The 25894-nt window shown below is 44.8% G+C and overlaps 2 protein-coding genes across 8 annotated transcripts; one reads left to right on the top strand and one right to left on the bottom strand.

The window, feature by feature from the left end:
* The first annotated feature begins 311 nt into the window (after positions 1-311).
* Positions 312-6362, top strand: LOC127068141 (kelch-like protein 10). Its single transcript, XM_051003894.1, has 9 exons — positions 312-1150; positions 1420-1757; positions 1837-2168; positions 2241-2422; positions 2611-2822; positions 2885-3220; positions 3309-3431; positions 3505-3672; positions 3786-6362. The coding sequence occupies exons 1-9, from the start codon at positions 612-614 to the stop codon at positions 3980-3982; spliced, it is 2427 nt and encodes an 808-aa protein (XP_050859851.1). The 5' UTR covers positions 312-611; the 3' UTR covers positions 3983-6362.
* Positions 4666-25795, bottom strand: LOC127068100 (uncharacterized). 7 transcript variants are annotated; one of them, XM_051003801.1, is made up of 18 exons: positions 25653-25795; positions 15410-15659; positions 15153-15229; positions 14611-14824; positions 14156-14290; positions 13969-13998; positions 13816-13897; positions 13539-13733; positions 13313-13447; positions 13015-13255; positions 12664-12892; positions 12080-12525; positions 10960-11915; positions 10037-10821; positions 9380-9692; positions 9044-9293; positions 8626-8853; positions 4666-8493 (listed from the first exon to the last, which is right to left on the bottom strand). In XM_051003801.1, the coding sequence occupies exons 2-18, from the start codon at positions 15484-15486 to the stop codon at positions 8288-8290; spliced, it is 4599 nt and encodes a 1532-aa protein (XP_050859758.1). In that variant the 5' UTR covers positions 15487-15659; positions 25653-25795; the 3' UTR covers positions 4666-8287. The 7 variants fall into 7 exon arrangements, with proteins under 7 accessions (XP_050859758.1, XP_050859756.1, XP_050859755.1 ...); XM_051003799.1 differs by lacking the exon at positions 25653-25795 and adding an exon at positions 24767-25397; XM_051003798.1 differs by lacking the exon at positions 25653-25795 and adding an exon at positions 24763-25397.
* Positions 25796-25894: the final 99 nt, after the last annotated feature.

The following is a 25894-nucleotide window of genomic DNA, read 5'->3' on the forward strand; positions in this document are numbered from 1 at the left end:
GTACGAGCTGCGTAAGCGACTCGCGCCCTCTAGACAGCCCTTAACCTTCCATCCAATGCTGCTCCTCCTCCCTGTACCCCTCGGCCATCCTAAAGTTAGGGATTCACCATTTCGAAGGGGGAGAAAGCGACATCGACCCCGCCCTTGAAACGAGAACCTGCCACCTTCATTTTCGAACGCAAACCTTATTCGTAAGCTCTTTGTTTCGCTAAAGTGGAAATTAATATTTTCAATAATCATAAATTTGTCGGTTTTTTTTTTTTTTCCTGATAAACGTAGTAACGTTTCACGTACATACGTGAAAAGAATTTCTTAATTCGAATGTAGTTTGATCCGTCTCGCGTTCGAGGAGAATCGATTGAGAATTGATTTTTCCATTGTAGAAACGAAATGAAATATCGTTGGAACGTTTGAAATTGGAACGTTTCAACGATGATATTTTTCTTCGAATGAAAGTACGCGTCTGCATCCGTGTGTCCAACCTTAGGAAGTTTTTAGATTGTTCCGAGTCGGCCACCCTCTCTCGTTCCATAATTTACTACCTAAGAGTGGTAGAAAAGAAAAGAAGTAGAGAAAAATAAATTTCTTCATTTCGATGATATTTATTGAAAATGGAAGAACTGCAGTCGGAAGTACGATACGAGTCGAATTCGATTAACGATTCTCTCTCAGCCGCGATCGAACGATCGATCGAGCTAGGAGTAAAATCAGGCAAACTCGAATGTGGAAATTTTTGGCCTTCGTCTGTCATGGCCGCGAGTCTCCGCGGTTACGTTTGGACAGGGTTTGATAATAACGAGAGCGAAGAGGATTCGAGGGAGGAAGATTTGAGAGGAATTTTTCGGCGACGAGGAGGAGCAAGTAGAGGAAGACCAGCACGAAATCCATTGCTAATCCTCCGGCCGTTGCTTTCGTCGTTACCAGGTCGACGACTCGGTTCAAGGCCACGAGCCGATGGACAATTACGTCAGGATGACGCTCAGGAAGCTATCGTTGCTCAGTCGAATATTACGAGACGTCGTTTTCGTACTGCCGCTGTTCTTGCACTGAAACAGTGCAAGAGAAAACAGGCCGCCAGAGTGAGGAAGTGCGTTTGTCTCCCCTCCAATTACGCCCTGGTCGAGTTCCCAATTGTCTGGTCGGAACTTAGGTTATTTTTTCAGGCTATTATCTAGACCGACCTAGCGGCGTGGACTTGGATTATCTCTCCATAAGCTAACATAGATATGCATCGAATGATGATACGTGCGAACGGGGATACTCGAATAATACACCGAATAATATCTATTATACAAATAAAGAATATCTTGGAGCTTTTCTCTTTTTTCTTCCCTTCCTTCTTTCCTTTTTCTTCCTGTTCTTCTTCTTCTCCTTCTTAAAAAGGACAGTGCGCACGATCAACGAACGATTTACTTTCAGAGCGAATCGACAGCTTTGCGACGGTGCCATCAGATGTGCCAAGGACCAGTTTTTTCCTGTTCATCGAGCCATACTTTCCGCGGTTAGTCCTTACTTCAAAGCCCTCTTCACCAATAGTCTCAAGGGTGGAAAGAGCGAGACTACCGAGGTAGTTATCGACTCGGTACCCAGTGAAATCTTCGCTCTGATCCTCGATTATGCTTATACCGGCACCTGCAACGTTAACGCGGACAACGTAGAGCAGCTCTTACCTTTGGCAGATCAGTTCGAGGTCCTTGGTGTTGTCCAGCTCTGTTGTCAATTTCTCTTGCAAGAACTCAAGCCGGACAATTGTTTAGGTACGCGAGGTTAATGCGACAGGATTTTGACTTGAAAAGAAATGTTGATCGATCCTAACTCCCTTCTATACGATTGTAGGAATCTTTAAATTTGCACGTCACTATTTCTGCCGGGATCTCGAAGAGAAAGGCCGAAGATACATTCGTCATCACTTCAAACAAATACTTTATGAGAGTTCAGAGTTCAAGGAATTGCAGTCGGAGGAATTGGAGTCAATATTAGAGGATGACGAACTCAATGTGAAAAACGAGGAGATAGTATTCGAGGCCGTTAAAACCTGGGTTGAGTATAAAGTAGAGGAAAGGAAGATTCACGTGGCAAAGTTACTGGAATGTATCCGTTATGGATCAATGAGTTACAATTATTTCGCTGATAATGTCCTCAATTGGAAACTCATTCGGGAAGACGAAGTAGGTAAAATGCAAAGGGAATAAACACGTCCGAAACGAATTTGAAACGTTTCCATTTTATTTTCCTTTTAGACCTGTCAACGAACATTGCAGTCAGCAAAAGCTTACCTAACCGAACAAGACAACAAACAGAACGGAGAAATCGACATGAAGAACCCATTGTCGAGACCACGAGTACCCTACGAAATCCTTTTTGCGATTGGTGGGTGGAGTGCCGGTTCACCGACTAGTTTCGTCGAGACTTACGACACGAGGTAAAACTGGTCACATCGTCACGAAACGATTGGCCGTAGTAAAATAAAGAGAAGATCTGGAGAAAGAATGAAGGGAATGAAAAAAAAAAAAAAGGGAACGACAAGGATTGCGAAGAAAATATCTGCGTAACCTATGCCTTAAAAATCATATAACACCTTTGTATAAATCTCAACTGTGTAAACTTCAGAGCTGACAGATGGTTTCTATCAGTAAGCACGGATCTGACGCCACGAGCTTATCACGGGATCTGCGCTCTCAACGATCTCATCTACATGATTGGAGGATTTGATGGGAACGAACACTTTAATACCGTCCGATGTTTCGATCCAGTGACGAAGGAATGGCGTGAACGAGCTTGCATGTACCATGCTAGGTGTTACGTTAGCGTTTGCACACACGGTAAGTTACGCGAAAGTACAAATATCGAGTAGCCCGAACAGAGCCCTCCTTTTTTGCAAAAGGTGGCAAGATATACGCATTAGGAGGGTACAATGGAAGAACCAGAATGAACTCGGCCGAACGATACGAGCCACAGAAAAATCAATGGGAGATGATTCCGCCGATGAATCGACAACGCTCGGATGCCAGCGCGGCTGCACTCCGCAATAAGATTTATATCGTCGGTGGTTTCAATGGTCAGGAAATCCTCGACTCCGCCGAGGTCTACGATCTCGAAAGCAATCAGTGGAGTTACATTCGATCCATGATCAGTCCTAGATCCGGTGTCTCGTTGGTTGCTTTTCGAGATAGTCTTTACGCTCTGGGCGGCTTCAACGGCTTCATTAGGCTAAGTTCCGGTGAAAGTTTCTTCGATATTCGAAACCCGAGCGATAATTAGGTTGTCCTTTCTACTTTTCTCTAGCCATCTCCTTGATCTCCTTTTAGGAGAACGTTACAGTCCTAACAACTCCGAGGATTGGCAGGAAGTCACCGAAATGTTCAGTCCACGAAGTAACTTTGCTACCGTGATCCTCGACGATATGATCTTTGTCGTTGGAGGTTTCAATGGTGAGTCAAAGAGTCACTTGACACCTAGATGATCGACTTTAATGGTCGAAATGAGAAATAGAATCTTTACCAGGTACGACCACTATTGCCTACGTTGAGTGTTACGATGCGGATAGCAACGAGTGGTACGACGCGTCGCCGATGAATCTCAATCGAAGTGCACTCAGTGCCTGCGTGATATCGGGTCTCTCAAACGCACGAGAGTATTCCTACCTCAGCAAAGTGCGAGATCTTGGTCAAGGTAGGACTGGTCTATTTTATTTTATTTTATCTTCCATTCCTCTATAACCTTTTCCCTTTCTTATATTTTTGGAATATTCGAGTTATTGTTAAAAGTATCTCGTCGATATTCAGGACAAGCGACTTCGAATGGTCGTGGAAAACCGGATCAAGCTGGAGAAGGTCCTGCCGAGACGAACGTTGCTATGATCATAGACGAAGCGGTCGGTATGGATGCTGCTGGACCTATTGACGGTATGGCCGAGGGTGCTGTTGCAAATTTTCACGAGGAAGACGACGAGGCGCCAGAGGACTTTCGTAACGTCGAATAGCACGGAACGCTATCCTTTCTAACTATTTATAATTATTTCAAGAAATTAAAAAAACGCACGCGCATACCTCTCCACACACGCACACACACGAACACACGTGCACGCGCGCGCGCACGCACGCACACACACACACACACACACGATCATATCGTTAATAGGAAACAAAGCAACATTTCTACAAATGAGTCAAGATCGAATAACTTTACAAATTTTTATCCATCAATCGATTTAACAATTTATCGTTTTAGCCAATTTTTTACGCGATATTGATGTCTTTTTATTTTTTTCTTTTTTCTTTTTTTTTTTAACGTTTGTAAAATTTACAAGAAACACGTTAGTTTCATGCGTGTATATACGATTTTAATTTCTCTGATTATCACGCGTGTCGATGATTTTTATCTATAGTGTTTCAAACATATTTATTTCGAAGATATAAAAAACGAAATGGTGAAAATTATTTCGAATTTTTATTCTCGCACGCGTATCTTCCGATTCTGTTCGTTATCGTGATTGTTATGTAATCAGAGAGAGATTTAATCCTATTAATAAAACTATATAAATGTGTCTTTCTTTCTTTTTTTTTCTTTTTTTCCTTTTTTTTTTTATATAAAAGTATAGAGTAAGTTGAAAATAAAAATCAGGTTGTTGGGATGCGGCCGATCCCCTTCATTAATAAATCGAGATTTTATATTAATCTATCTCTTTATGTATAGATTTATTTCATTTTTTCTCATATGTACTCATATATTATGTATAGTGTATACATTGTTACTTCTTCATTGGTGTTTCTCCTTTAACGACAAACTTCTTTACTTCTTCTTGTGCATCTCTCTCTCTCTCTCTCTCTCTCTCTCTCTCTCTCTCTCTCTGTCACTCACTCAAGCTCTCTCTCTAATCCCTCTCGCACGATACACGATCTTATTCCACAAAAGCATACATAGTTGCATTGACAAATACTTGCTGATCTCATTGATTAAACTCAATTAAAAAATACACATTAGTCAACGGACGAACGAGTCAGGCGTGTTTCCTCATATTTTTCTTTTTTTCTTTGTCGATTATAAGATTTCGAAAATGATCTAACGTAATGTCGAACACGCCGATCGTTTGTCGTTCGGTCGATTTTCGTAATTAAAAAATGATGTAACAATCGATGCACATACGCTCGTAAAAAAAGAAATCAGATTAAAATTGATGACGCGCTCGCTCTACTGCCGAGAAATCCGTCAAGTAAATCCTTCTAAAATTGCGAATGTAAATTTTTTTTCACGGTTAAATGATATAACTACGTGTGCTTATATACATATACACACATGTATATCGATCGATCGATCGATTGATCGTTAGAACCTATCGTTAGATCGTGTCTTTGTTGGCAGTTTTCCCAACTTTGTCCTCGTCAAAACGAGATTTTAGAAAAATTGTGCCACGCGTACGTATAATGATAAGAAAATAAAAAATACACAAATCACGTATATATATATGTACATACATACATACATACATACATGTGTGTGTGTGTGTGTGTGTGTGTATACACATATGGACTTATGTAAAGTTAATTCGCAAGGTACACACATGTTAATTCTCGATACGATTACAAATGCAAAGACTCATGTACGAACGAGTAATCAATTAGGACTTTGACGAAGATTCCTGTGGCACATAGTTTCACAATGAGTGAATGGAATTATGTCTCAAAGATCATTTTCCAACATTACCTATGTTTTCTTTGTATTTTTCTTATTCTTTTTCCTTTTTTCTGGCAGTCACCGTATTTTTTTTTACAATGCAATGCGACGAAAAGAGAGCGGTTTGCATTTCGTCGAATCGAGAAAATGAAATTTTGTTTACGCTCCAACAAATTCATTTATAATAATCGATTCGTTCACATAATTAATTAATATGTAATTATCGTTATTGTTAATGCCTCTTAAAAATCGTCAATAATTTTTTGTCATAGATGATCGTATAATAATTATCTCTCTTTCTTCCTTTCTCTCTCTCTCTCTCTCTCTCTCTCTCTCTCTCTCTCTCTCTCTCTTTCTTTCCTTCATACACGCATAAACACGCAAAAACACACACGTGCATTGTCTTTCTCTTTTATTCTTTTTTTTTTATATGGGATACCAGCCCGTTGAAAAAGGAAAAAGGAAATATGCTGGGTTGCAAAAATTACTTAATCTATCGTAAAGAAATCGATCAAAGTTCGCGGTCAATTTCCACTGGGTTGAGTCTCTCTTTCTGTTTCGTTAAACATTCGCGATAAAAAGGAACAATATATCATCACGCATCGAATTCACCCGACGCTTCTAATATTAGGTTAAAAAGCGGAACAAATTGATCTTGAATATATATATATATATATATATATATAAATGAATAATAGTGACTGTAGAAGAAAGAAATGAAGATTTCCATACTTAGCACCAACGACTTAAGAGTCTTGTAAAGAGTCTTAGCGATAATTAATTAAAAGTTAATTATATGATAATGATCGACAAGCTACGACGATGATGTACACTACGACGCCATTTCATTTTTCTTTCTTTATTAATTAATTCTATATATGTTTTTCTTTTTCGCTTTCTCCCTCTTTCTCCCTCCCTCCCTTTCTCTCTCTTTCTGTTTCTCTCTCCCTCTGGCGCGCGCACGACTCTCATTCCGACGACGATTGATCGATCGTATAATAGGCGTATTTCCTTTTGTAGAACGTCCGCTGGTCGAGTTATTTAATTAATTATAATTCTTCGTAGATTGTTACGAGCAATTGAGATCTAGTACTGGAGGGATTTCATATACCTGAAACGTTTTTTTTTTCTTTCGTTCCCTTTCTTCTTTTAAATACGTTTCCATTTTCTTCGCACGCAAATAGAACGCCCTTTCATCTTCTTCTAGCGCGACATGTATTCTTCGTTCGCAAGCTCGTTCGTCAAGCTCATTCGCGTTAAGCTCCTTCGAAAGTTCTAATCGAATTATGCACATTTTCTTCGCCGTGCAACACCAACGAAAATCGCACGAACATAATACTCCAATTCGTGTTGTCTTTTCTATGTTCATTTTTTTTTCTTTTCGTCCATCGTCCTTTTTTTCGTTTTCTTATTTGGATCATCCATCCTCTCTCTACACGCACGGGACGCACTCACACTTATCTGAGGGTAACAATTGACATGCGTTTCATAACTTTCCTAACGACTAGACAATACGTTTTCTCGCATTATCTCTCTCTCTCTCTCTCTCTCTCTCTCTCTCTCGCGTACTTTTTATTTTATATTTTATTTTATTTCTTTTTATTTACTTTTTTTTAACTTTTCTCCTTTCTTTTCTTTTAAATATGCGGCGAATCGCTGACTCTTACGATGAGAGTTACCCGTAACTTCATTGACAAAAACTTATAGGAGAAATTATATTTGAGGCTTCAATAAAAAAATATAGAATGAGAATTACGGAACTACGAATATTTATTGAATACAACATTCGATTAACGTCGTGAAAGTTCGCGTCTTTGTATAAACGTTTAACGGGTGTATGAAAATTATAATAAATTATGTTTATATCATTAGCGGATTCACGATGAACTCTTATGTTAGTTTGAGAGTCAGCGAAACACCGTCTATATATTTTAATACGCGGCAAGTGTATCGCGACGAATGACGCGAGTCGATATCTTGAAATTTCTGAAAAGAAAGAAAGAAGAAAAATGGAAAAGAGCGTACGGAAAAGAAGAAACGAAAGAACGTACATTGCGACGCACACTTGCCCGACCAATTGACCAATCTCGTTCGATGGTCTTACAATTAATATAGGTATGTATGATTTTTCGTCGCGATATATCGATGAAATTGGCGTTACGAGGATCCGTCGATGATTCTCGATAATTTTTGTTCGTGACTTCTTTTTTTTTTGGTTTTTGTTTTCTTTCCTAAAAATCTTCGATCGATCTCGAACTAGGCCGAAAGATTTTCGAACCGATGCGACCGTGGGAAAATCGTTTATTTTTAAAATGTAATCGTTTTTTTTCTTCGTCGTTAATCGAACTACCTAATCAATAATCATGCGGTGTCTCTCATACTTGTGATCAGAAACGGACTAGCTATTGAAGAAGCGACGATATCGCGCCGTTCTCTCTCTTTGTCAATCTCTTCTCTTCCTCTCTCTCTTCCTTTCTTTACACCAAGATACCGTCATATATACTTCATTTCTCTTGTCCCTTTTTGTTGTTTGTCATTCTTTGGCTTCTATGACTTAGAGTACACATCAGGCCGTGACCGTACTCTCATCCGCGAATGAAGCTTTGCCCGTTCCTTATCTGAAATATTTGAGACCAGCAACGAGGAGAAATTTCTCGATGAAAAGCTCGGAGTCAAGGACGGCGATGTGAGCTGCTCGACCGATCAGAGCGTTTGCTGTCGGTGGAAGCGCATGATGGACATCGTATCTGACCAAGCTCACACCGGATGCCGACATCACGGGATAGAGTATATTATGCACCATCTCGCGATACGCTGCCCCTACGAATAAGAAAACTCATGAATTCGATTAAATATAGTACATAGATAGACACATCTATATATTCGCGCGCGCCTGTATATATAAAATACTCGATTGAGAGAGAAAGAAAAAAGAGGGAGATATTGGAATACCTTGATCGGACGGATCACGTACGGCAGCCTTGCAGAGTTCTATTCTCGCCGAGTGAAGCGGCACGTACCGATCTTGGGCGCTTCCGCACAAGAGTACGTGCTTGAATTTTTGCAAATTGCTCTTCTGACTTAAACGAAACATGAAGGAACGTCTGACGTCTGGCGCGTCCTTCATCGCCAGTTGAAGCAACGATCCGGACTTTTTCCATTTTTGCATGAACCACATACCTAGTGATATATAAAAAAGATGTACAAAAAGATGTGTATGCGCGCGCGTATACATCATACATACAAACCTATATATATATATATATATATATATATATGTATATGTATGTATGTACACTTTTTTCTAACGACATCGATGTCAGTATCGCGCGTTGCAAACCGTCCCCGTTTAAAGTATAATCTCACTCACCGGCGTTAACCAATCCACTGGTATTATAAAGAGTGCCTAAATGGGGTCCGCTTAAACTAAGGAAGGTATGCAAACGAGGAAGTAGTGGCCGAAGTTGTGGTCGCGTTAAAGCACTCCGTATGATGATGGTCCCCAGAGAGTGTCCGATGAAGCTCACTTTCGTTGGATTCAAGCCCGATATTTCAATGTGATGACGAATCTCAGCCACTAATCTATCCGTCATCGTGTCAAAGTCCGAGAAGGTATCTCCCTTAAAAGCGATACGATTTTATTCAACAACAAGATCGTACAACAAAAAGAATGGAGAATATGAATACTGGAAAGATAGAAACTTACTTGATTCTTCTCGGACATGAGAAAGTCCAAGTGTGCCCCGGGTAGACCCAATTCGAGATAAGTCTTGACGAGACGTAAATCAGCCGCATTACCATCGAGCCCGTGTACGCAAACGATTAGATGAGCACCTTCCGGCGAGAAGAGGCGATACTCGTCGCTGATGTGGAAATACGGCAAGGTCGAGGCCAGGCTTGGGTAATCGCTAAGAGGCACATTCGATCTTAAAGGTTGAATCGACGACGGGGTCAGAAGGTCACCGTATCCGAAAGAACGGGCACGCTTATGGAAGCGATACTGCGCTTCCTTGCGTTCTCTAGATGGGGTAAGGTAGATAAAGAGAACTTAAAATACGAACGGAAAGGTGGACTGGAGTGAGCGAGAAAGAGAGAGAGAGAGAGAGAGAGAGAGAGAGAGAGAGAGAGAGAGAGAGAGAGAGAGAGAGGAACTAGAAACGGTGAACCAAAACGCCTCGACTCGATCCATCCGAGACGCAGAACACGCCATATTACAGATAGATACATTTTTGCGTTAGTGGGAAGAAACAAAAGATTAAAATTTCGAGAGAGAGAGAGAGAGGATCGTTACGGTTTGACGGAAGAGCATCGGAGGGACCAAGAGCATTGCGAGGACAATCTTCGAAAGCTAATAAATACACACCTATAAATCCTTCCAGAGAAGCTCATCTGTCGCTTAAACTCCTCCTTGCATTTTTTAAAATTGATCAAGTCGTCCTGCGTGCTCTGTAAAAGTTCCTTGCCTTCTTGATAACAATCCAAACAGATGTCCCTACCACCACCGTACGCATTTTCCCGACTGCGTTGAGGACTACAGGGTGCAGTCTTGTTCCGCTTGGGACTCCTAGTTCTCTTTACCGTCTCGTACACGTGATAAAGAGGATTGTCAATAGGGGCTGGTGGATCACGAAACTCTTCGGGAGGTGGTGGCTCGTCTTGGAACATCTTGGGTGGTGGTAATCTAACTTCTTCGTAAGAATGTTCGACCGGACTACTCTCCTTTGCCGGACTTTTTTTCCTAGGTACGATTTTGGAAAGCTTCTGACGCAACTGTTCACTGGATAATCTTGCGTTTCGCCTTTGTTCCGAGCTAGACGTGTCGCCGCTGCTGACCCAACCTGAACACTCGGACGTCAAGTTGCTAGAGCTCGAACTCGTTGTAGGACTGCTCGGTCGAGTGGACGGCGGACTAAGGGGATTTGGAATGACGGGATGATTGTTGCTAAGGCTATCTTTGCTATCGCGTATCGGCATGCACGGTAGCGAAACGGCGCTACGTGGGACTACGATTTTGTTCTGTGCCACGGGAACGCTGGCACATCTCAGTCTTTTCACATTGGGCGGCTGTTCACCGGTATTTGAAATCTCGGATGATGGCGTTCTGCCGTTCGTAGCCGATATCTCGATCGGGGACTTTATTGGTTCAACCTGGAAAGGATATGTCAAATCCAGATATTAGTTTGTGCTTTCGTTTCTTTTCTTTTTCTTTCTTTTTTTTTTTTTTTTCTTTATCGCTTCGGTTCTGACCAAACGGAACAAAAGAATTCGAACCAAAGTTATCATTACCTTCAGAATGATCTTATTGTTATTCTCAACTTCAAGGACACTGGTCGTAGGTGCTGGCGGCGGATGACGATACTTGGGCAAAGGCGCCATAGCCGGATCCTGATAAGCCGGAGGCGGTGGTGCGGCCTTCCTGTTCCTATGACCACACTTTCTACCATCCTCGGATGGACGTTCGGTGTCCAAAACGGGAGCGGAATGTGGCCTTCTACCGTGCTTGTCCCTTCTTCTTTCAACGCGCGTTTCCCTTTTTGGTTCGACTTTGAGCGTAATTACCTCGTAGAGAGGCTCGTTAGGCGATTCCATCGTCCTTTTTTCTCGTTGACCTCGCTTCTGTTGTTTCTCCTCCATGTAACACGACAAGTTTACACCGTTCCTTGGCGACTTTGTCACTCTCTCCTCTTTCCTTTTCGTCCTCTCCCTCCTAAACTCGCAACATTCGTTCCTCTCGACCTCGTCGACGAGTCTGTCGGTACTCTTTGGTCTCTTTGGTCGATCAGTCTCGTCGCGAGTACGGCCGCTGATGCCGTTCGTTCGATAAAAGAAGGAATCCGTGGTGGTCGAGGAGTAATTCGATACTCTGTACAACGGTTCCATCAGCAACGAATGACTGCTCGTCAGCGTGGCACCGTTCATCGAATCCTGCGTTTCCCGATTGCGTTGTCCATGGCCAGAGCTAGTTTTCCCGATCGTGTGGTAACGCCGCGACTCCAATCCGTTCGTTTGATTGTATTTACCACCTGTTTGATGTGCCTGCTTTCTGGCGTTACCACGATACGTTATCCTGTCGAGAGTGGCCGTGTGAAGAGGCTGTTGTTCGTGCAAGAAACCGTCAACGTTTGCACCGGACTTGCCGAGAGGAAGATTGTTTTGATCGTGACCGGCGAGGCCTTGACGGTTCAACAATCGATGACTCCTTGGCTCCAATCGTATCCTTCTGGTGTCCAAAGAGCGAAAGTCTGAAAGAAGCGATACGCGAACTCGCCTAAACGTAGATATACGCAGATATAGATACATGAGATGCGACGCTTATAAATTTATAAGCGAGGAAAGAACATGGACATAGTTAAAGCGAACGGAAGAAAGAAAAAAACGAAAAAGGAAAAAAACTTGGGGATCGTACCTTCAGAGATTTGTGAAGATTTGCTCTCGGTATTCAAGCAGTCAGCCAGCTGGGCCAAGTCCAACGTTCTCACGTAGGAGGGTACCGTTAGATTCTGTTCGCAGGATTTGGCGGACGGCCGATAGCCAGGGAGTCGAGTGTCCGACGGTAGCTCGGGAAACATCGCCACGAGGAGCGAACCGATGGACGTGGATTGCGGATCGGCTTGTTGCCGATTTTGCACCAACATCTGCGTGGATTTGGCACGAGGAAGAGGTATCACCGGAGTGGAACTCAACGATGGGTTTGGCGCCGAACAGGCCTGCTGTTGTCCAGACGGTGGAAAGAGGGTGTTGTTGCCGGACGGTACCGTTGACCTTGGCCTTCCTCTCGACGGAACCGTCGCCGGTGGAGTCGCATTTCTAATTCCGCCACGTTGTTTGGGAAATAATTGCGTCGAGACCGATCTGTGTAAAGCCGACGTGCGATTTGAAACATTGAATTATACCCGTAAGTCTCGTCGGGAATAAAGGGTCTTCATTGGCTCGTACCACTCGAACGACCGAGAGGATCGATCGAGAGGATCGATCGAGACTCGAACGGACCTGGGTAATGTCTTGGGCGAAGCCCTTGGCTGCAACGGCGGCATTTCGGGGCCAAGCTGATCGAGAGACTTGCTGTGCCTCGCCGGTAACGTCGAAGGAGCGGTCGCGAAGCGAGCCTGCATCGCTCCGATATCCTGCGCAGCACCTTCGCTTCTCGGCGACCAGATACCCATAGATCTGGATTCCAGAATCGCGGCGATCCCGCAGCTGCAATCGTCCATGCTGGGAACTGGAGGATAACGCGTTCTACGTATAACGTATCATTTCTTTAACGAGAACGTAATATCTTTTTAACGAGAAACCGTCCGATAACCGATCTAGATCGTATCAACCGGACGGTCTTCCTCTTACTACTGTTTCTGTGTCTCTGTTGCATATCGGCATATTGATCCTCGAAGATTAAAGGCAACGAATGAAGATCGCCATCCAATTCCGGGCAATGGACCGGCAACGGAGGCAGCGAGGCGAGATAACGCGATCTTCGTGCGGTCTCGCTCACAGCCTGATACGATTGATAATTCGCATCGTAACAGCCCGCCGCCGACATTCGTGGATTTTCCAGCACGAAGAAACCCTCCGCGAAGCGTTTAACCTGAAGAACGAACGTGCGATGAAAAAAGGAACGGACAAACGCGTCGCGATATCTTACTCGCAACTGATGATGAATCCTAGCGAGATGCTGATGCACAGCTTCGCGACCAGAAAACGCTTCCAGAAAGTGTTGCCAGAGAACGATATTTTGTGCGCAGAGTTGAGCTATATCCGCCTCTTCCGTGTCCATCATCTGCAATCGAGATCAGACACGACACGTTAATTTTTTTTCTAGATCAACCGATCGCTCCTATCGGATATTGGATAGCGAACTAACACACGACCTTGGTGATCTCTTTGTGCGTATTCTGTGCAAGCTCGAGTGCCCTTTGCTGCCAAGAGGGTAAAAGTCTCGCTAGATCGGCCAGGTCGTTCAACAGGGATTCCCTAGCGGCTAAAAGTAGTCTCGTCACTTCCTGTTGAACCAACCTGGCGTGTTGCATCCTTGTAGCCGAACCGACGCACCTCGTCGTGCTTTCCTACGGTCAACAAAAGGAGGAGAATTCAATCGCATTCGGTTCAAGGAGCAATCAACGAGTCGGCACTCGATGACAAACTTACGACGTTCCCGAATGTCGCGTTGTTTTCGCTGTTCGCTGCCGTCTGTTTAAATTGCAACCAAGGCTTTCCACCGCGCGGTGCGCTACAAATTACGTAGACGGGTCGATCGGTCGAACGGGAAGATCAAAATAAAGGTGCAAAGAGAAAACTTACCAACTCTGAACATAATGCAGGATGCTTTTCCTGTTTGTTCGCGCGCAAAAATCCAATGTAAGAAACGGAAAAGGATAATGAACAGAGTATCAAAATATAAATAGAGAGAGACAGACAGACAGAGAGAGAGAGAGAGAGAGAGAGAGAGAGAGAGAGAGAGAGAGAGAAAGGAGAACGAGATACCGACTTGATGTACGGCTGATGAAGCGCCACGAGGCAAGCGTGGATCGTGATGGATACGGCGGCGAGATGAAAGTAATCGAAGAGTACCGGGAGATGATAATGGAGGCCCTTCGTTGGCGCAAAGTTTAGCTGCAATGCCCTGAAAAGGAATCGAACGGAGAATAATGAAAGAAAAAAAGCGCGACAGAGAGAGGGGCGGGGGAGAGAGAGAAAGGAGTGCACGACTTGTTTGAAAGTATCGATTTTCGTCCGTTTCATCGGAACGGTCGTTCGTCGTATCGTTTCTAATACGTGCGAGTAGTTATGTGTGGGTACGTGTGCGTGCACGCGTGTGTGCGTGAGTGTGTCCATGAGAGTTCACGAGTCGCGAGTGTGTTTCCATCGTGATCGCGATAAACCGATTGTAAATGAGAGAGGGGGGAGGGGGAGAGGAAGAGAGGCAGCCGTTAAAGTGCTCACCTCGATGACACGCATGCCATGTTTCCGGGTTGTGTATGTTCGCTGAACCATAGTTCGACGCCGAGATTGAAGTGGGTGCGAGACAGGGCCTCCTCGATCTTGTGACTGTGCACGAGCACGTGGGCACGAAATAGGACCGAAGTACCCAGTGTCACCTCCTCGTTTCTGTACAGGATCGGAAAGCGTTTGCTCGTGCCCGGTGCCTCCAACGAATCTAAAACGATGTCTTTACGTTCCCCTATTGCCCAACGGTGAGGGTGACGATGATTCGATTAGACCCGAGTAATTGATTTCTTCGATAGGAAGGGAAACTCGTGATCGTTTTATCACAAGTTATTCTTATTATAGGTTTTTAATTGGACTTGATACTTCTATCTCTTCTCTCAGTTTTATCTATTCTCTTGTAATATATATTCTTAATAAAAAGTTATTTCTAATAAAAGTTGAAGCAATAGACCCAATAAATCTGATGCGATCACGTACACCCGGATCGTTCTTGGTTCACAATCATTTACCCGAGTCTGATCTCGACGGACACTCACGGTTTCGCAGCTGATTGACTTCCACCTTGACCGGCAATTTCGGCGACACTCGAAGAGCCGTCCGGATTTGGTAATATCTACGTGAACAGAAATCGGACATATTTCTATCGGAGGATTATCGCAGGGGAAGGACGATAAAAGTGAAACTTTTGCGACTTCTCTCGTTTACTCGTTCGTTTCTATTTCTACGACTACTCGAACTGGACTGGAGCCTTTTCATAAATCGTGCAATCAAAGAAGCTTTCGATACTCCTTACCCTCGCTGAAAGAGGTCGACATTGTAGAACTTGCAGAGCTCGAGGGAGAACTCGAGGGTAGCCTGTAGATCGCTCATTTCGATCCTCAGAATGGAAGGAAGCACCCTCTCCCTTTCCAATCACCTTTCTACCTCGATTCTCTCTAATCGTACGAGGGCCAACTTCGTGCAGAACGATGTCTCGTCTGTCTAGATACTACACTCCTTCCTCCAGCCATCTTCCTCGGACCTTCCTCAGCGCCAAAGGTCCTCTGTCGAGATAGAAGATAAACACGTGACTTGCGGTATAATTTGTCCGTTTCACGATTTCTCGCGATATCCCGGGGAGCATATATCGGATAGTACCTACCATGCTGCGATACATCTGGCAGTCATTTTATTATTCGATTAAAATACGGGTTAAGAAGTCAATTGAGAAGCACTTCAAATCGAAGATCGAACATTTTCTCCCTCTTTAGGAAGGAACCAAGTGAACGGAGGAACGAAGAAAGGAGAGCTTTCGTACGGCCTGCACGAGAAAATAATGGGAGTCGAGGTAAGCGCTACCGGTACAAAGCACTTGGACGTAACGATTTCTCGCACGACTCGAAAACGACCTTTTTACTCGGAAATTAAGTAGCCGTGATAAAAAGCCGTTGAAAAGTAGTTCGCTTTAAACACGTCCCACTGCCAAGGTCGCTCGAAGGCCGTATGCCCACAAACGTGCTCCTCTCTTTTCTCTCTCGCTCGAAAGATCAACGACCTCTTTCAACGGACGAAGACAAGAGATAGGCACCGAACGAGCAAGAGAGCGCGCGCGCAAGAGAGAAAGAGAGAGAGACAGGCAGAGCGTTAAAGAAGTGGGAGTCGCGCGAAAAATCCCAACCACGCGTCATCTGCTCCATCGCGTCGCGTCCCTCCTCTTTTCTCTTTCTCGATCTTTTTCGGTTTTATACTCGCGACGTTGCAAATATTTCTTTTATATCCTTTTATTCGTTCTACCGATACAATTTTCGTTTCTCGGTAATCGTCTCCTTCGAAACATCTCCGATCATGTCCGACTGACACGACTTCAAAAACGCGTAAATACGTCTGTACAGATTTAACTTTGAGAATAATTCCAGAAAAGAAGTCAAACGGAGATAATAAATTATATATTATGGTGATAGTACGAGTGAATGAAATCACTTTGAACATTTCCTTCGAAGATTCTTGCCAAGATTTTCGTCGCAATTTCTCACCCAAGGCGATAAGTAAATCCTATTGCTCCGACAAATCCCATCCCGATAGCGGAGAATTCTTTATCCGCGAGAGAAAGTCGAAGCGTCGAAGATGCTTTTATCGAAGGCAAGAGAGAGAGAGAGAGAGAGAGAGAGAGGAGGAGAATTTTTTTTTATTGAAGCAATTTCAACCTCCTTAAGGAGATTATATCTCGCACAAAGAGAAGAAGCGATGCTGTATCCTCCTCTCTCTCCGGCCGATACACGTAACACGCGAGGTTGCTCGTGCGAAGAAAATAGAAGAGGCGAGGCGAGATACCACCCATCGTGCCTGCTATGTTAAGCCTTACAAAAGTTAAAAATATCCATATGGCGTAAACGGTAGGCGTAGGAAAAAAGAAGAAAGAAATAGAAAAGAAAAGAAGGAACGCTTCCGAGACGAACGAACGGACGACCGACCGTGCTTTATCATTCTTTTTCATCTTCGTTTCTTTCTCGAGCTTGTAGTTCGATAAATCCGACGATCTCCTAATCGTTGACGTAGATGAGAAGAAAGAAGGAGAGGTGAGGGAAGAGTCGACAATATTTCTGGTGTCGAGGCCGACGCACCGTGGCCCAGTTTAACCCTCCCCATCCGGAATGATTCGAGACACGAGTTACGCGCGAGCTTTCGTACTCTCTGTGGCCTACTTACGATCAACGTCGACGATTCCCACTTCCCGAAGAGAAAAAGCTTTCCCAAGCGAAGAAAGACGACACCGATTTAGCTTTCTCTTTCGCGCAAATCAATTCTTCGAAAACTCGTTTCGTAGGCAAGTTAAACCGAGCGTTATTAGAGAGACAAGATAATTGCTTATCGATCTCTCGGGGGATTAATCGTTTACGTAATTAATCGAGATCAGTATTATCGGATTATCCGCGATCGTTCCAATCTCCAATACATCGTACTCGTTATCTTTCGATCGAAAGTAATCCTAGATATTGCTATTTATTTTTCCCTCTAACGTTGTCTCCCTCCAACTTTCCTCGAGGAACGTACTCGGTCTAGAGAATCAGAGAGAGAGAGAGAGAGAGAGCCTTAGTTGGCTCTCGAGATCTCGACGCAATCCGAAGGTCGTTGGATAACGTCCAAGGGAACGCGATCCAGGCTTCGACGATCAGATTCTGCTGAAAAAAGATACATACCTATATAAACGAACACACGCCTGCCACGTATGTGGATGTAGGACGACACGCGTGCATTGTCTTCTTCCTAGAATCGCAAGAGCATTCTTGGACGGGATAAAAGGGACTCTTTTTGTTTTCACGCGCGATCGACGGCGGAGCATCAATCTGTCCGTATAATAAAAAGATTCTCTCAACCCTGAACGAGAGCGTTGCAACATAGCCGATTAAATAAATATATGCCCTTATAAATATCTTTTTAACCTGAATTCCGATATGCCAAAGGTCGATCGATCTATCGAAATGGGGAAAAGGAAGAAGAAAGAAAATGTCCAAACAATGGAAGTATTTGTCGACGGTTGGCAAGACGTAAGGAAGTTATCGGGGTCTATAAACTTTCGCATTTAATATACGATATCTTTCTCTTTCATTCGATTAGGGTGTAGCCGAGGTTGGCGAGTAAACCGAGTGCGAACGAGAGAAACCCCGTTTACGATTCGCTCTTTCAACGAATTAACCTTGAAGAACCTTCCGGTCGAACCTCTGTACTAACACTTGTCACGTAACGATGCTATATTATTTCTCTTTCTTGCACGCGATCGAAAGAACAACAACGAGGATCTTGCAAGTTTAGCCGCGATTCTATTAATAAAATCGCAAAGACTAGAAAAATCAACGCTGTCCGATATCGTCTCGGATTTGTGTGTGTGTGTGTGTACATATATATATGTACATACATATATATATATTATTTACGACGATGTGAAAATATATGCGAAGCGAAGGCATAGCGCGTTATGCCCGACCGACTAGCTATAGCCGTTTTCCTGATACAAATGCGAACTAATAGGACGATCGAATAGGAATCGAATGGAAAGTGACAGAGGATGTCGGCCATCGCGCACAAGAGACACACCTTCATCGGAGAAAGGGAGGAAATGAATCTGAGGGGATGGAAAATTGAAATTTCATATCGATTTGCGACTCGTTTCGTTCGACCGACACGAAGAGACCTCTCCTCCGTCGGCCTTCTCCCCGTCTCTCTCTCTCTCTCCCTCTCTCCATTATCACTGGTCGTCGACCTATCGATCGAGCTACCGACCACTTGCGAGAAAACTTCTTGGATTCGTTCTGTCACTTGTCGTCGACTACTTCGAGGAGAAGGCTCGTACGAAGACGTTTTAACATGCTCCGCATCTCTGTTATTTTTTTCTTCCGCTCTCTCTCTCTCTCTCTCTCTCTCTCTCTCTCTCTACGAGACATCGTGATTCTTTTCAACGAATAGCAGCAGCTCGTTATCCTCGTCGATCCAAATTCTTTTCTATCCCACGTGTGTCTAGACGATGTAATTCCATCGCATTGCGAGGATCGATAAACTTATCGTAAAAGTTTACGATTCCATCGATATCATTCTCGATATAAAATGGGTAGTAGACTCGTTCGTTACTCGCAACGTCTCTCGTGCGAATTGTAATAGCAGTGGCCGAAGATGCGCGCGTAATCCGCGTCAGCTCTTCGGTAAGAATAGACAAACGAACAATCCGTCCGTTCAGAACCAATAACGTTCGCGGAATTCGATCCTAAAGTAGCAAACTCCAAGATCAAGTCCATTCGTGCGTTTACGTAGATATATGTGCGCGTGTTTAAAAAAAACATCGAGATTGAAGTCGTTTTACGAATCTACGCGAAAGAATTACGATGCGCCCCGTTCGTTTTTGCGGGCGTTCGCCTCCTTCGTTCGACCTCCGCCCTTTTTTCTTTCCCTCTCCGTGTCCTCTCTATTAATCTTCCGTTATCAAGACGATTGCAGCGAATCTTTTAAAGCGCCCGATGTCGAAGATCGTGGGTGAGAGCGTCGTCCGCGATAATCCGTGAACGGATCAACGACCTGATCGAGAGGCAAAAGCGTTTCGCGGAGTAACTACGGACGTACGTGTCTCCTCCCTTCGAGCTCGCCGCGTTTGGATCGCACCGTCACTTCCACGTTACAAGAAAATGTATTTGACCGGGCGTCTAGAGACCTCTTTACTTAAACGACTCGTTTTCGTTTTCTTCCTTTCTCTTTTTCTCTTCTATTTCGTAAGCCCTTGAGAAAATTTCTTATCGTCGACTTTACCCCTCTCTCGAGGAAGAGGAAGAACTTGTTTTGTCTCGACACTCGGTACTTTTTAAATATGTTTTCGGCCTCTTCGAACGACTGGAAAAGGGGCCTGCTACGAGAAGACGAAGAAACAGAGAAAGAGAGTTCGAGGGTCGATAAATCGTTGGAGAGGAATTCTCGAGACGATGCGAAAAAATACGAAGGGTGTCTTACTTGCAAAGTACGAACCTCGATGTATCGCGAGAATGCTCTCTCGTGGATTCGCAAAGCAGAATTCATTGAAATATCAAGATCGTTCCTCTTTTTTAGCTCCCTCCTTGTATCCATACGGTCTTGAGGTGCACAGCCTCGCGATGCCTCTTAGAACGATGCAATGCGACGAGGCATTATTCGTCGGCGATAACTTTTAACTCGTACTTACTCGTCTCTTTCTACTACTGCTGCTTTCTCGCAGCAGCGGCAGCAACGAAAGTCCTACTCCGAAAGTCGTCGTTCCAACGATAAACCGCGAACTCGATACTACCATTGCGTTCCTTTCTTCGTTACGATCACGATAAATACGTAGGGAAATATTGTTTCGCAAATACTGTTTAATATCGTTTCGAGATTACGTCGTACCGACTATGGTACGCGGCCGTCGTCCATAGTCCTGAGCAAATTCGCACGATTCAAGGGGCATGCTCGCGTGCTCGTAGAGTTTCGAGCCGAAAACGATAAAGCGTGCTTTATTACGTTGATTCGTAGACTAACGTCACGTGTTCGAACCCCATTTATATACGTCCTTCTCGCGCTCCATCTTTGTCTTTCTCCCATTATAAATTTTACAAACACGCGCCAAAACTCGCAGATAACCATCGTCTCGGACAAGCTCGGACGTCGCGACGGCCCCTAAATCTCTTTTCGTCGTACCCAAAAACGCGCGAATCGAATATTCGCCGAGCGAGCGACGTCGTTCGAAGAGCGAAGTAGTAGACAAGCGGTATTGCGAGACCTTGCCGGGAAATGAGATGGGGTATGCGTGCTTACGTATGAGGTCAAACAAATTAATGTTGCTTATCGCGATGTTAAATTGTAAAAAGAAAAAAAGAAAAAAAGAAGGAACAAATAATTGATACGAAAACATCTACCGTTGCATTAAAACGATAACACGTTCCAAATGCATAGTTGAATCTATAAATATATGAACGATGAAACGAGCACGCTCGTGGAAGAGTACAAGAACATAATATCGAAACTTTATCGTACGGCGATCAAACGAAATGAAAAGAAGACTATCGGCTTTTATACGGAGGAATAATCGTCGTTCGAACGAATCCTTAAACCAAACAACGATAATAATAGATCCTTAATGGTTATCGAGTACGACGGTGCAATTCGGATCATGAAATATAAGGAAAGAAAAGAGAAAAAAGAAAAGAAAAGAAAAAAGGGAACTGGCCGTTCGTACGAAACACTCGTTGGAAAAGTAAACGAGCAGAAATCTTGGAAAGAAACGGGAGGCTTCCATCGCTAATCGGGCAGGTGGTGCATCGAGCCAAGAATTTAATACATCTTGACCCGAATAGTTGGAAAAAGCGCCATCGACGCTCGTTATTTCTTTCGTCCATCGTTACGTACCTCTCTCAGTTTTTATCCCGTACTCGCGACGGCCCGTGGCCACAAATACCTCCTCCCACACGGAATAAGATTCGGTACGAGCGGATCGATCGAAAGCGTTCGTCGTCCTCTTCTTTCGTGACGTTTCAATAACGGACTCTGAAAGGACGAGACACTCTCGTCGGAGTAATTCGGAGAGGGGGGAGTGAGATAGAGATAGATAGATAGAGGGGGGGGGGGAGAGAGTCTTGTACTCGGGTTGATTGCGAGAGCAGCATCGATTCGCAACGGTGACATCACTTTGAGGAAAATATTAGACGAGTAGGAGTTTCCTTCCTTAAATTTATATACAACGTCTATTATACGAGGGTTCTTCTCGAATATCCTTTCGAGATCTTCATTGTTCCCACTCGTAAACAAGACGCGACGTTTCACCGTACGTTAACCTTTAAGAGTCGGCCAACTCTACGATCTATGTAAGTATGTCGAGTGATGCTTGAGGTTGGACCGTTTTAAGCGTTAGCTTTACCCCTCTTAAAGTATATTCCTTGCTCGCCACCACTCGATCGATCTCTAAGATTTTATAGGAAAGCTCCTTCGACGTGTCCCATTTAAACCGATCGAAATTATCAACATGCGGTTGCTTGACCGACAGTCGACGTCGTAACGACCCTTGTGAATTGTAAATTGAAGAAAAAGCTGATCGCTGTACTCGTATGTCTCTCTCTCTCTCTCTCTCGCTCATTCGCTACCCTTCCTCGTCGATCAAAGATGGATTAGGATGGGCCACTAGATCTTTCATACCGCATCTATAATCTCTCTCATCGAGATAAAGTCATCGATGCGTTCGTGGCTGATTCCCCCCGAGACTTCACCTGCCCTAGCTCTCGAAAACAAAAGCTGAGGCTGACCTTTCGGTAAGCGCGGACAATCGGGAAATGTCAGGGTGCGAGCTTTGTTCTCTATTTATTGTTCGTATTAAACCCCCATCCTCGCTCACCTTTCTCTCTCTCTCTCTCTCTCTCTCTCTCTCTGTCCCTTTCTTTCTTTCTCCGCCACTTCTTCTCGTTCACTTCGCTGCAGGGCCCTCTTTCCAAAATGAAAATGCCGAAAGCAAAGGCGATGCACTTTGCAAGGCGATTCGCTCCGGGGCTTTAAAAGATTGGCAGACCGAGAACACGTTCGCTCGAAAGTGGCCAATCGAGGAAAAATTGGAAAGAACGCGTTCCCTCTGCTCCGATATCTCATCGTCGAATAAGGAGCGAGACAAGGAATAGAAACTTTGTATCAAAGTTGTTTGTAAGAGGTCGCGTGTGATTAGAAAAGAAAAGGAGGGAAAAAAGAGAAAAGCAGGGAAAGGTAACAAAAGGGTATTATACGCGTAATGAATTACGCGTATCCTAGAGTGCTTTATACTCTCGAGTATTTCCCTATCGATCACGCTTATAAAGTTTCTCTCGTAAAGCGTAGCACGAACGAAATTTGCCGACATTGTTTTATATTTCATCTCGCGAAGGCCAAAGTTGCCTTTGTACCGTACTAGGGAGATCTTGCGAAAGCGGCACGACAAAAAAGTACACGCAAAGAGAAAGAGAAGGAAAAAGAGAGAACGTATATGGAAGTGTACCTGATCGGAACGATAACAACGAATTGGATGAATCACGATGAGACACGCTTATCGATACGCCGTGATCGATAAGATCGTGCCCGCTCGAACACCCGTTCGTGGGTCGCGCGTAACGCGATATTAAAATTTTTCCAATCTACCTCGGACCGCTTTTTCTGAAATGTCTGTTTCACTCAGATAGATTAGAGAGATAAAGTGAATGAAGGGGAGCGAGAAAGAGAGGATAAACTCATCCGTGGTACTAAATTACAGGGAACGATATGTACACGAGTCAAGCACCTTGATAACTTTCGATGCAATCCCAACGTTTGCTCTGGACAAAGAACTTGGCCGAGGTATCTACTAACGTGCGAAACGACGAACGCGATTATCGAAGCAAAAGGAAAAAAGATAAAGTACAAGTACAAAGGGTGTATAAAGCCTGGCCGAATATCGACGACATCGCGAGAAATCATTAAAGTTGTCCTCGCGATGGCCTTCGAGCGTAGTCCGAGTGCATACCTTGGAGAAAATACGGACAACAAACGTACGTATGTACGTACATAGGTCGTGGGACGTTGGTGAAAAGAGTGGCAGAAGAAAGAGGTTGACGAGCGTGTCGAGATAAAGAGAACGAGAGAAAGAGAGAGGAAGTGAGAGAGAGAAGGGTCTGAGCTCGATGGTGGGGGATCAATTTAGAAGCCGTGACTCACTCGACACGGTGACGTCGTTAGCGAGTACCCCTCGCAGCCCTTCTTGAAAAAAGGAATAATCCGGTAGCTCTCTCTCTCTCTCTCTCTCTTCTCCCCCCTACGTTTCCACCCATCCTCCGAGAGGTGTGTGCACTGGCCTCGATTAGTCCCCGCTTATAGAGAAAGAGAGAGAGAGAGGACGGCGTTTGGTGGAACTCGTGGATATATGGATGGATGTGGAAGCAAAGAGGAAGAGGAAGGGTGAGGTTAGAGGGTTGAGGAGGATAGGTGGCGAGGAACTTCTCTCGAGCGGTCGACGGGCCTCGAGTATTATTCTCGGTATTCTAGTGTAACACTCGACGCCGTTTGGAGAGGAAGAGGGTGCTGGTGGAAAATAGGAAAGAGAGAGGGTGGATCGCGGCGGTCCAGGAAAAACGTGGAGTGCAAAAGGGCACGAGATGCGAGAGCACGCCGTATACAATAACGCGACCAGCTCCTCCTCTCGTTACGTCGAAAGCTCCGCCGGCGCGAGCTTCGCGCCGGCGGTCTCCCTCCTCTCGTAGAAAAACAAACGAAAAAAGAAGAGAGAGAGAGAGAGAGAGGGAGAGGAGGAGGCTGGAGGTTGATAAAAAGAAGTAGAGGGAGAGAACGATAGAAGGAAGGGGTGAAAAACATCCCAATCTGCGTTACGAGTCTTAACGTCCCTTCGCCCCAATTACCGTCTCGTTCGAGATCGTAATTTGCATCCGACCTGTATACTTCCTCGACGAGTACGGAATTACGCGATCCTTTTCGCGTCTCCTTCAATCACCTCCAACAGAGATGCACCTAAGATTACTCCGGAGCATCCCTTGTTCGACGAATTATCCCTTGACGAAGTTGATATCGGATACTCGTCGATAAACGAAACGCGTCGGTAGGAGGAACGACGGATTAATGGAAAAATATTTTCTTCTCTTTAAGAGGAACGACTTTGAAAAGATCGACTCGACTTACTCACTGAACACGAAGGTAACGTCGAGATAACGTTGATGACGTCGATGACTCGTCGATCGGGAATCAACGAAAAGTGGCATCCTTTTCTCGTTCCTTTTGCTCTAATTCTTTCTTTATCCTTCGTCGTATCCTAGCACGCCACCACCTGTCCGGGCTCCCGGCATGTCCCTCGGCAGCTCCCGAACGGTCCACACGTTACTTCGGCAACACCCACTTTCTCCTCTGGCCTCGTAACCTCGAGGGCTACTTTTCTCTCTCTCTCTCTCTCGCGCGCGCGAGCTCTACCTATCTTTATCTTTTCCCTTTTCGACGAAGGCGCAGCACGGGCACAAGCACCTACTACCACTACCTTTCGAACGTGCACGACCACCACGACTATCGCCTCCGCAGAACCCTCCACCGTGACTACCCCCCTTGGCAGAAAGACAGCGGCAGGAGTAACAAACGCTGCCAGCAGCGGTTGCAAATAGCAACTGACCGAGGAAGAGTCGGCTCGCTTTTGCAGCAGCCGCTTTGCGATGCGTGGTGGAGCTCACCTCTTGCAAGGTGAGGACTCGACGTTCCCTCTTTCTCTTTCTCTCCTCCCCCCCCTCTCTCTCTCTCTCTCCTGCCCTATCGACTAGCCCCCGCCGCCGTGACCCATCCCCCCTCTCGCCCTCTTGAAAAGCGCACGGTGTCGTGCCGACGCCGTCGAGAAGGCTACTGCCGACGAGCAAAGCGACGCTGCACCGTGGTGACGGAGAATCCGAGATACGCACGTGCAGTACCTCCGCCTCGTCCCCTATCCTTCTCCGATACCGAATCGTTCAAAGGCAGAGCACGAGATTCTCCAGCGGACGGACCCTCTCGTCACGAGCGCAAAGTTAATTTAAAAAGAAGAATAAACCTACCATCTCGCTTCTCGTCCCTCGCGTCTCCGGGCGACAATCACGATGATCGAGTTCGTTCATTCTTTCCGACCATCGTCCTCGAGCTTCAAAGTCCGGGAAAGTATCGTTCTTTTCTCTGCCGACGCGCCATCGCGACCGCTCCCGCCACCTACCGTATCGTTCGGAATAACGCGGCGAGAGAGAATCGCGTTAGGGACTTTTCTCCGCTGGAAAGAAAGGGAGGAGCTATCGTTTTGTCACTA

Source organism: Vespula vulgaris, chromosome 12 (genome assembly GCF_905475345.1).
Source record: "Vespula vulgaris chromosome 12, iyVesVulg1.1, whole genome shotgun sequence".
NCBI classification, from domain to species: Eukaryota; Metazoa; Arthropoda; class Insecta; order Hymenoptera; family Vespidae; genus Vespula; species Vespula vulgaris.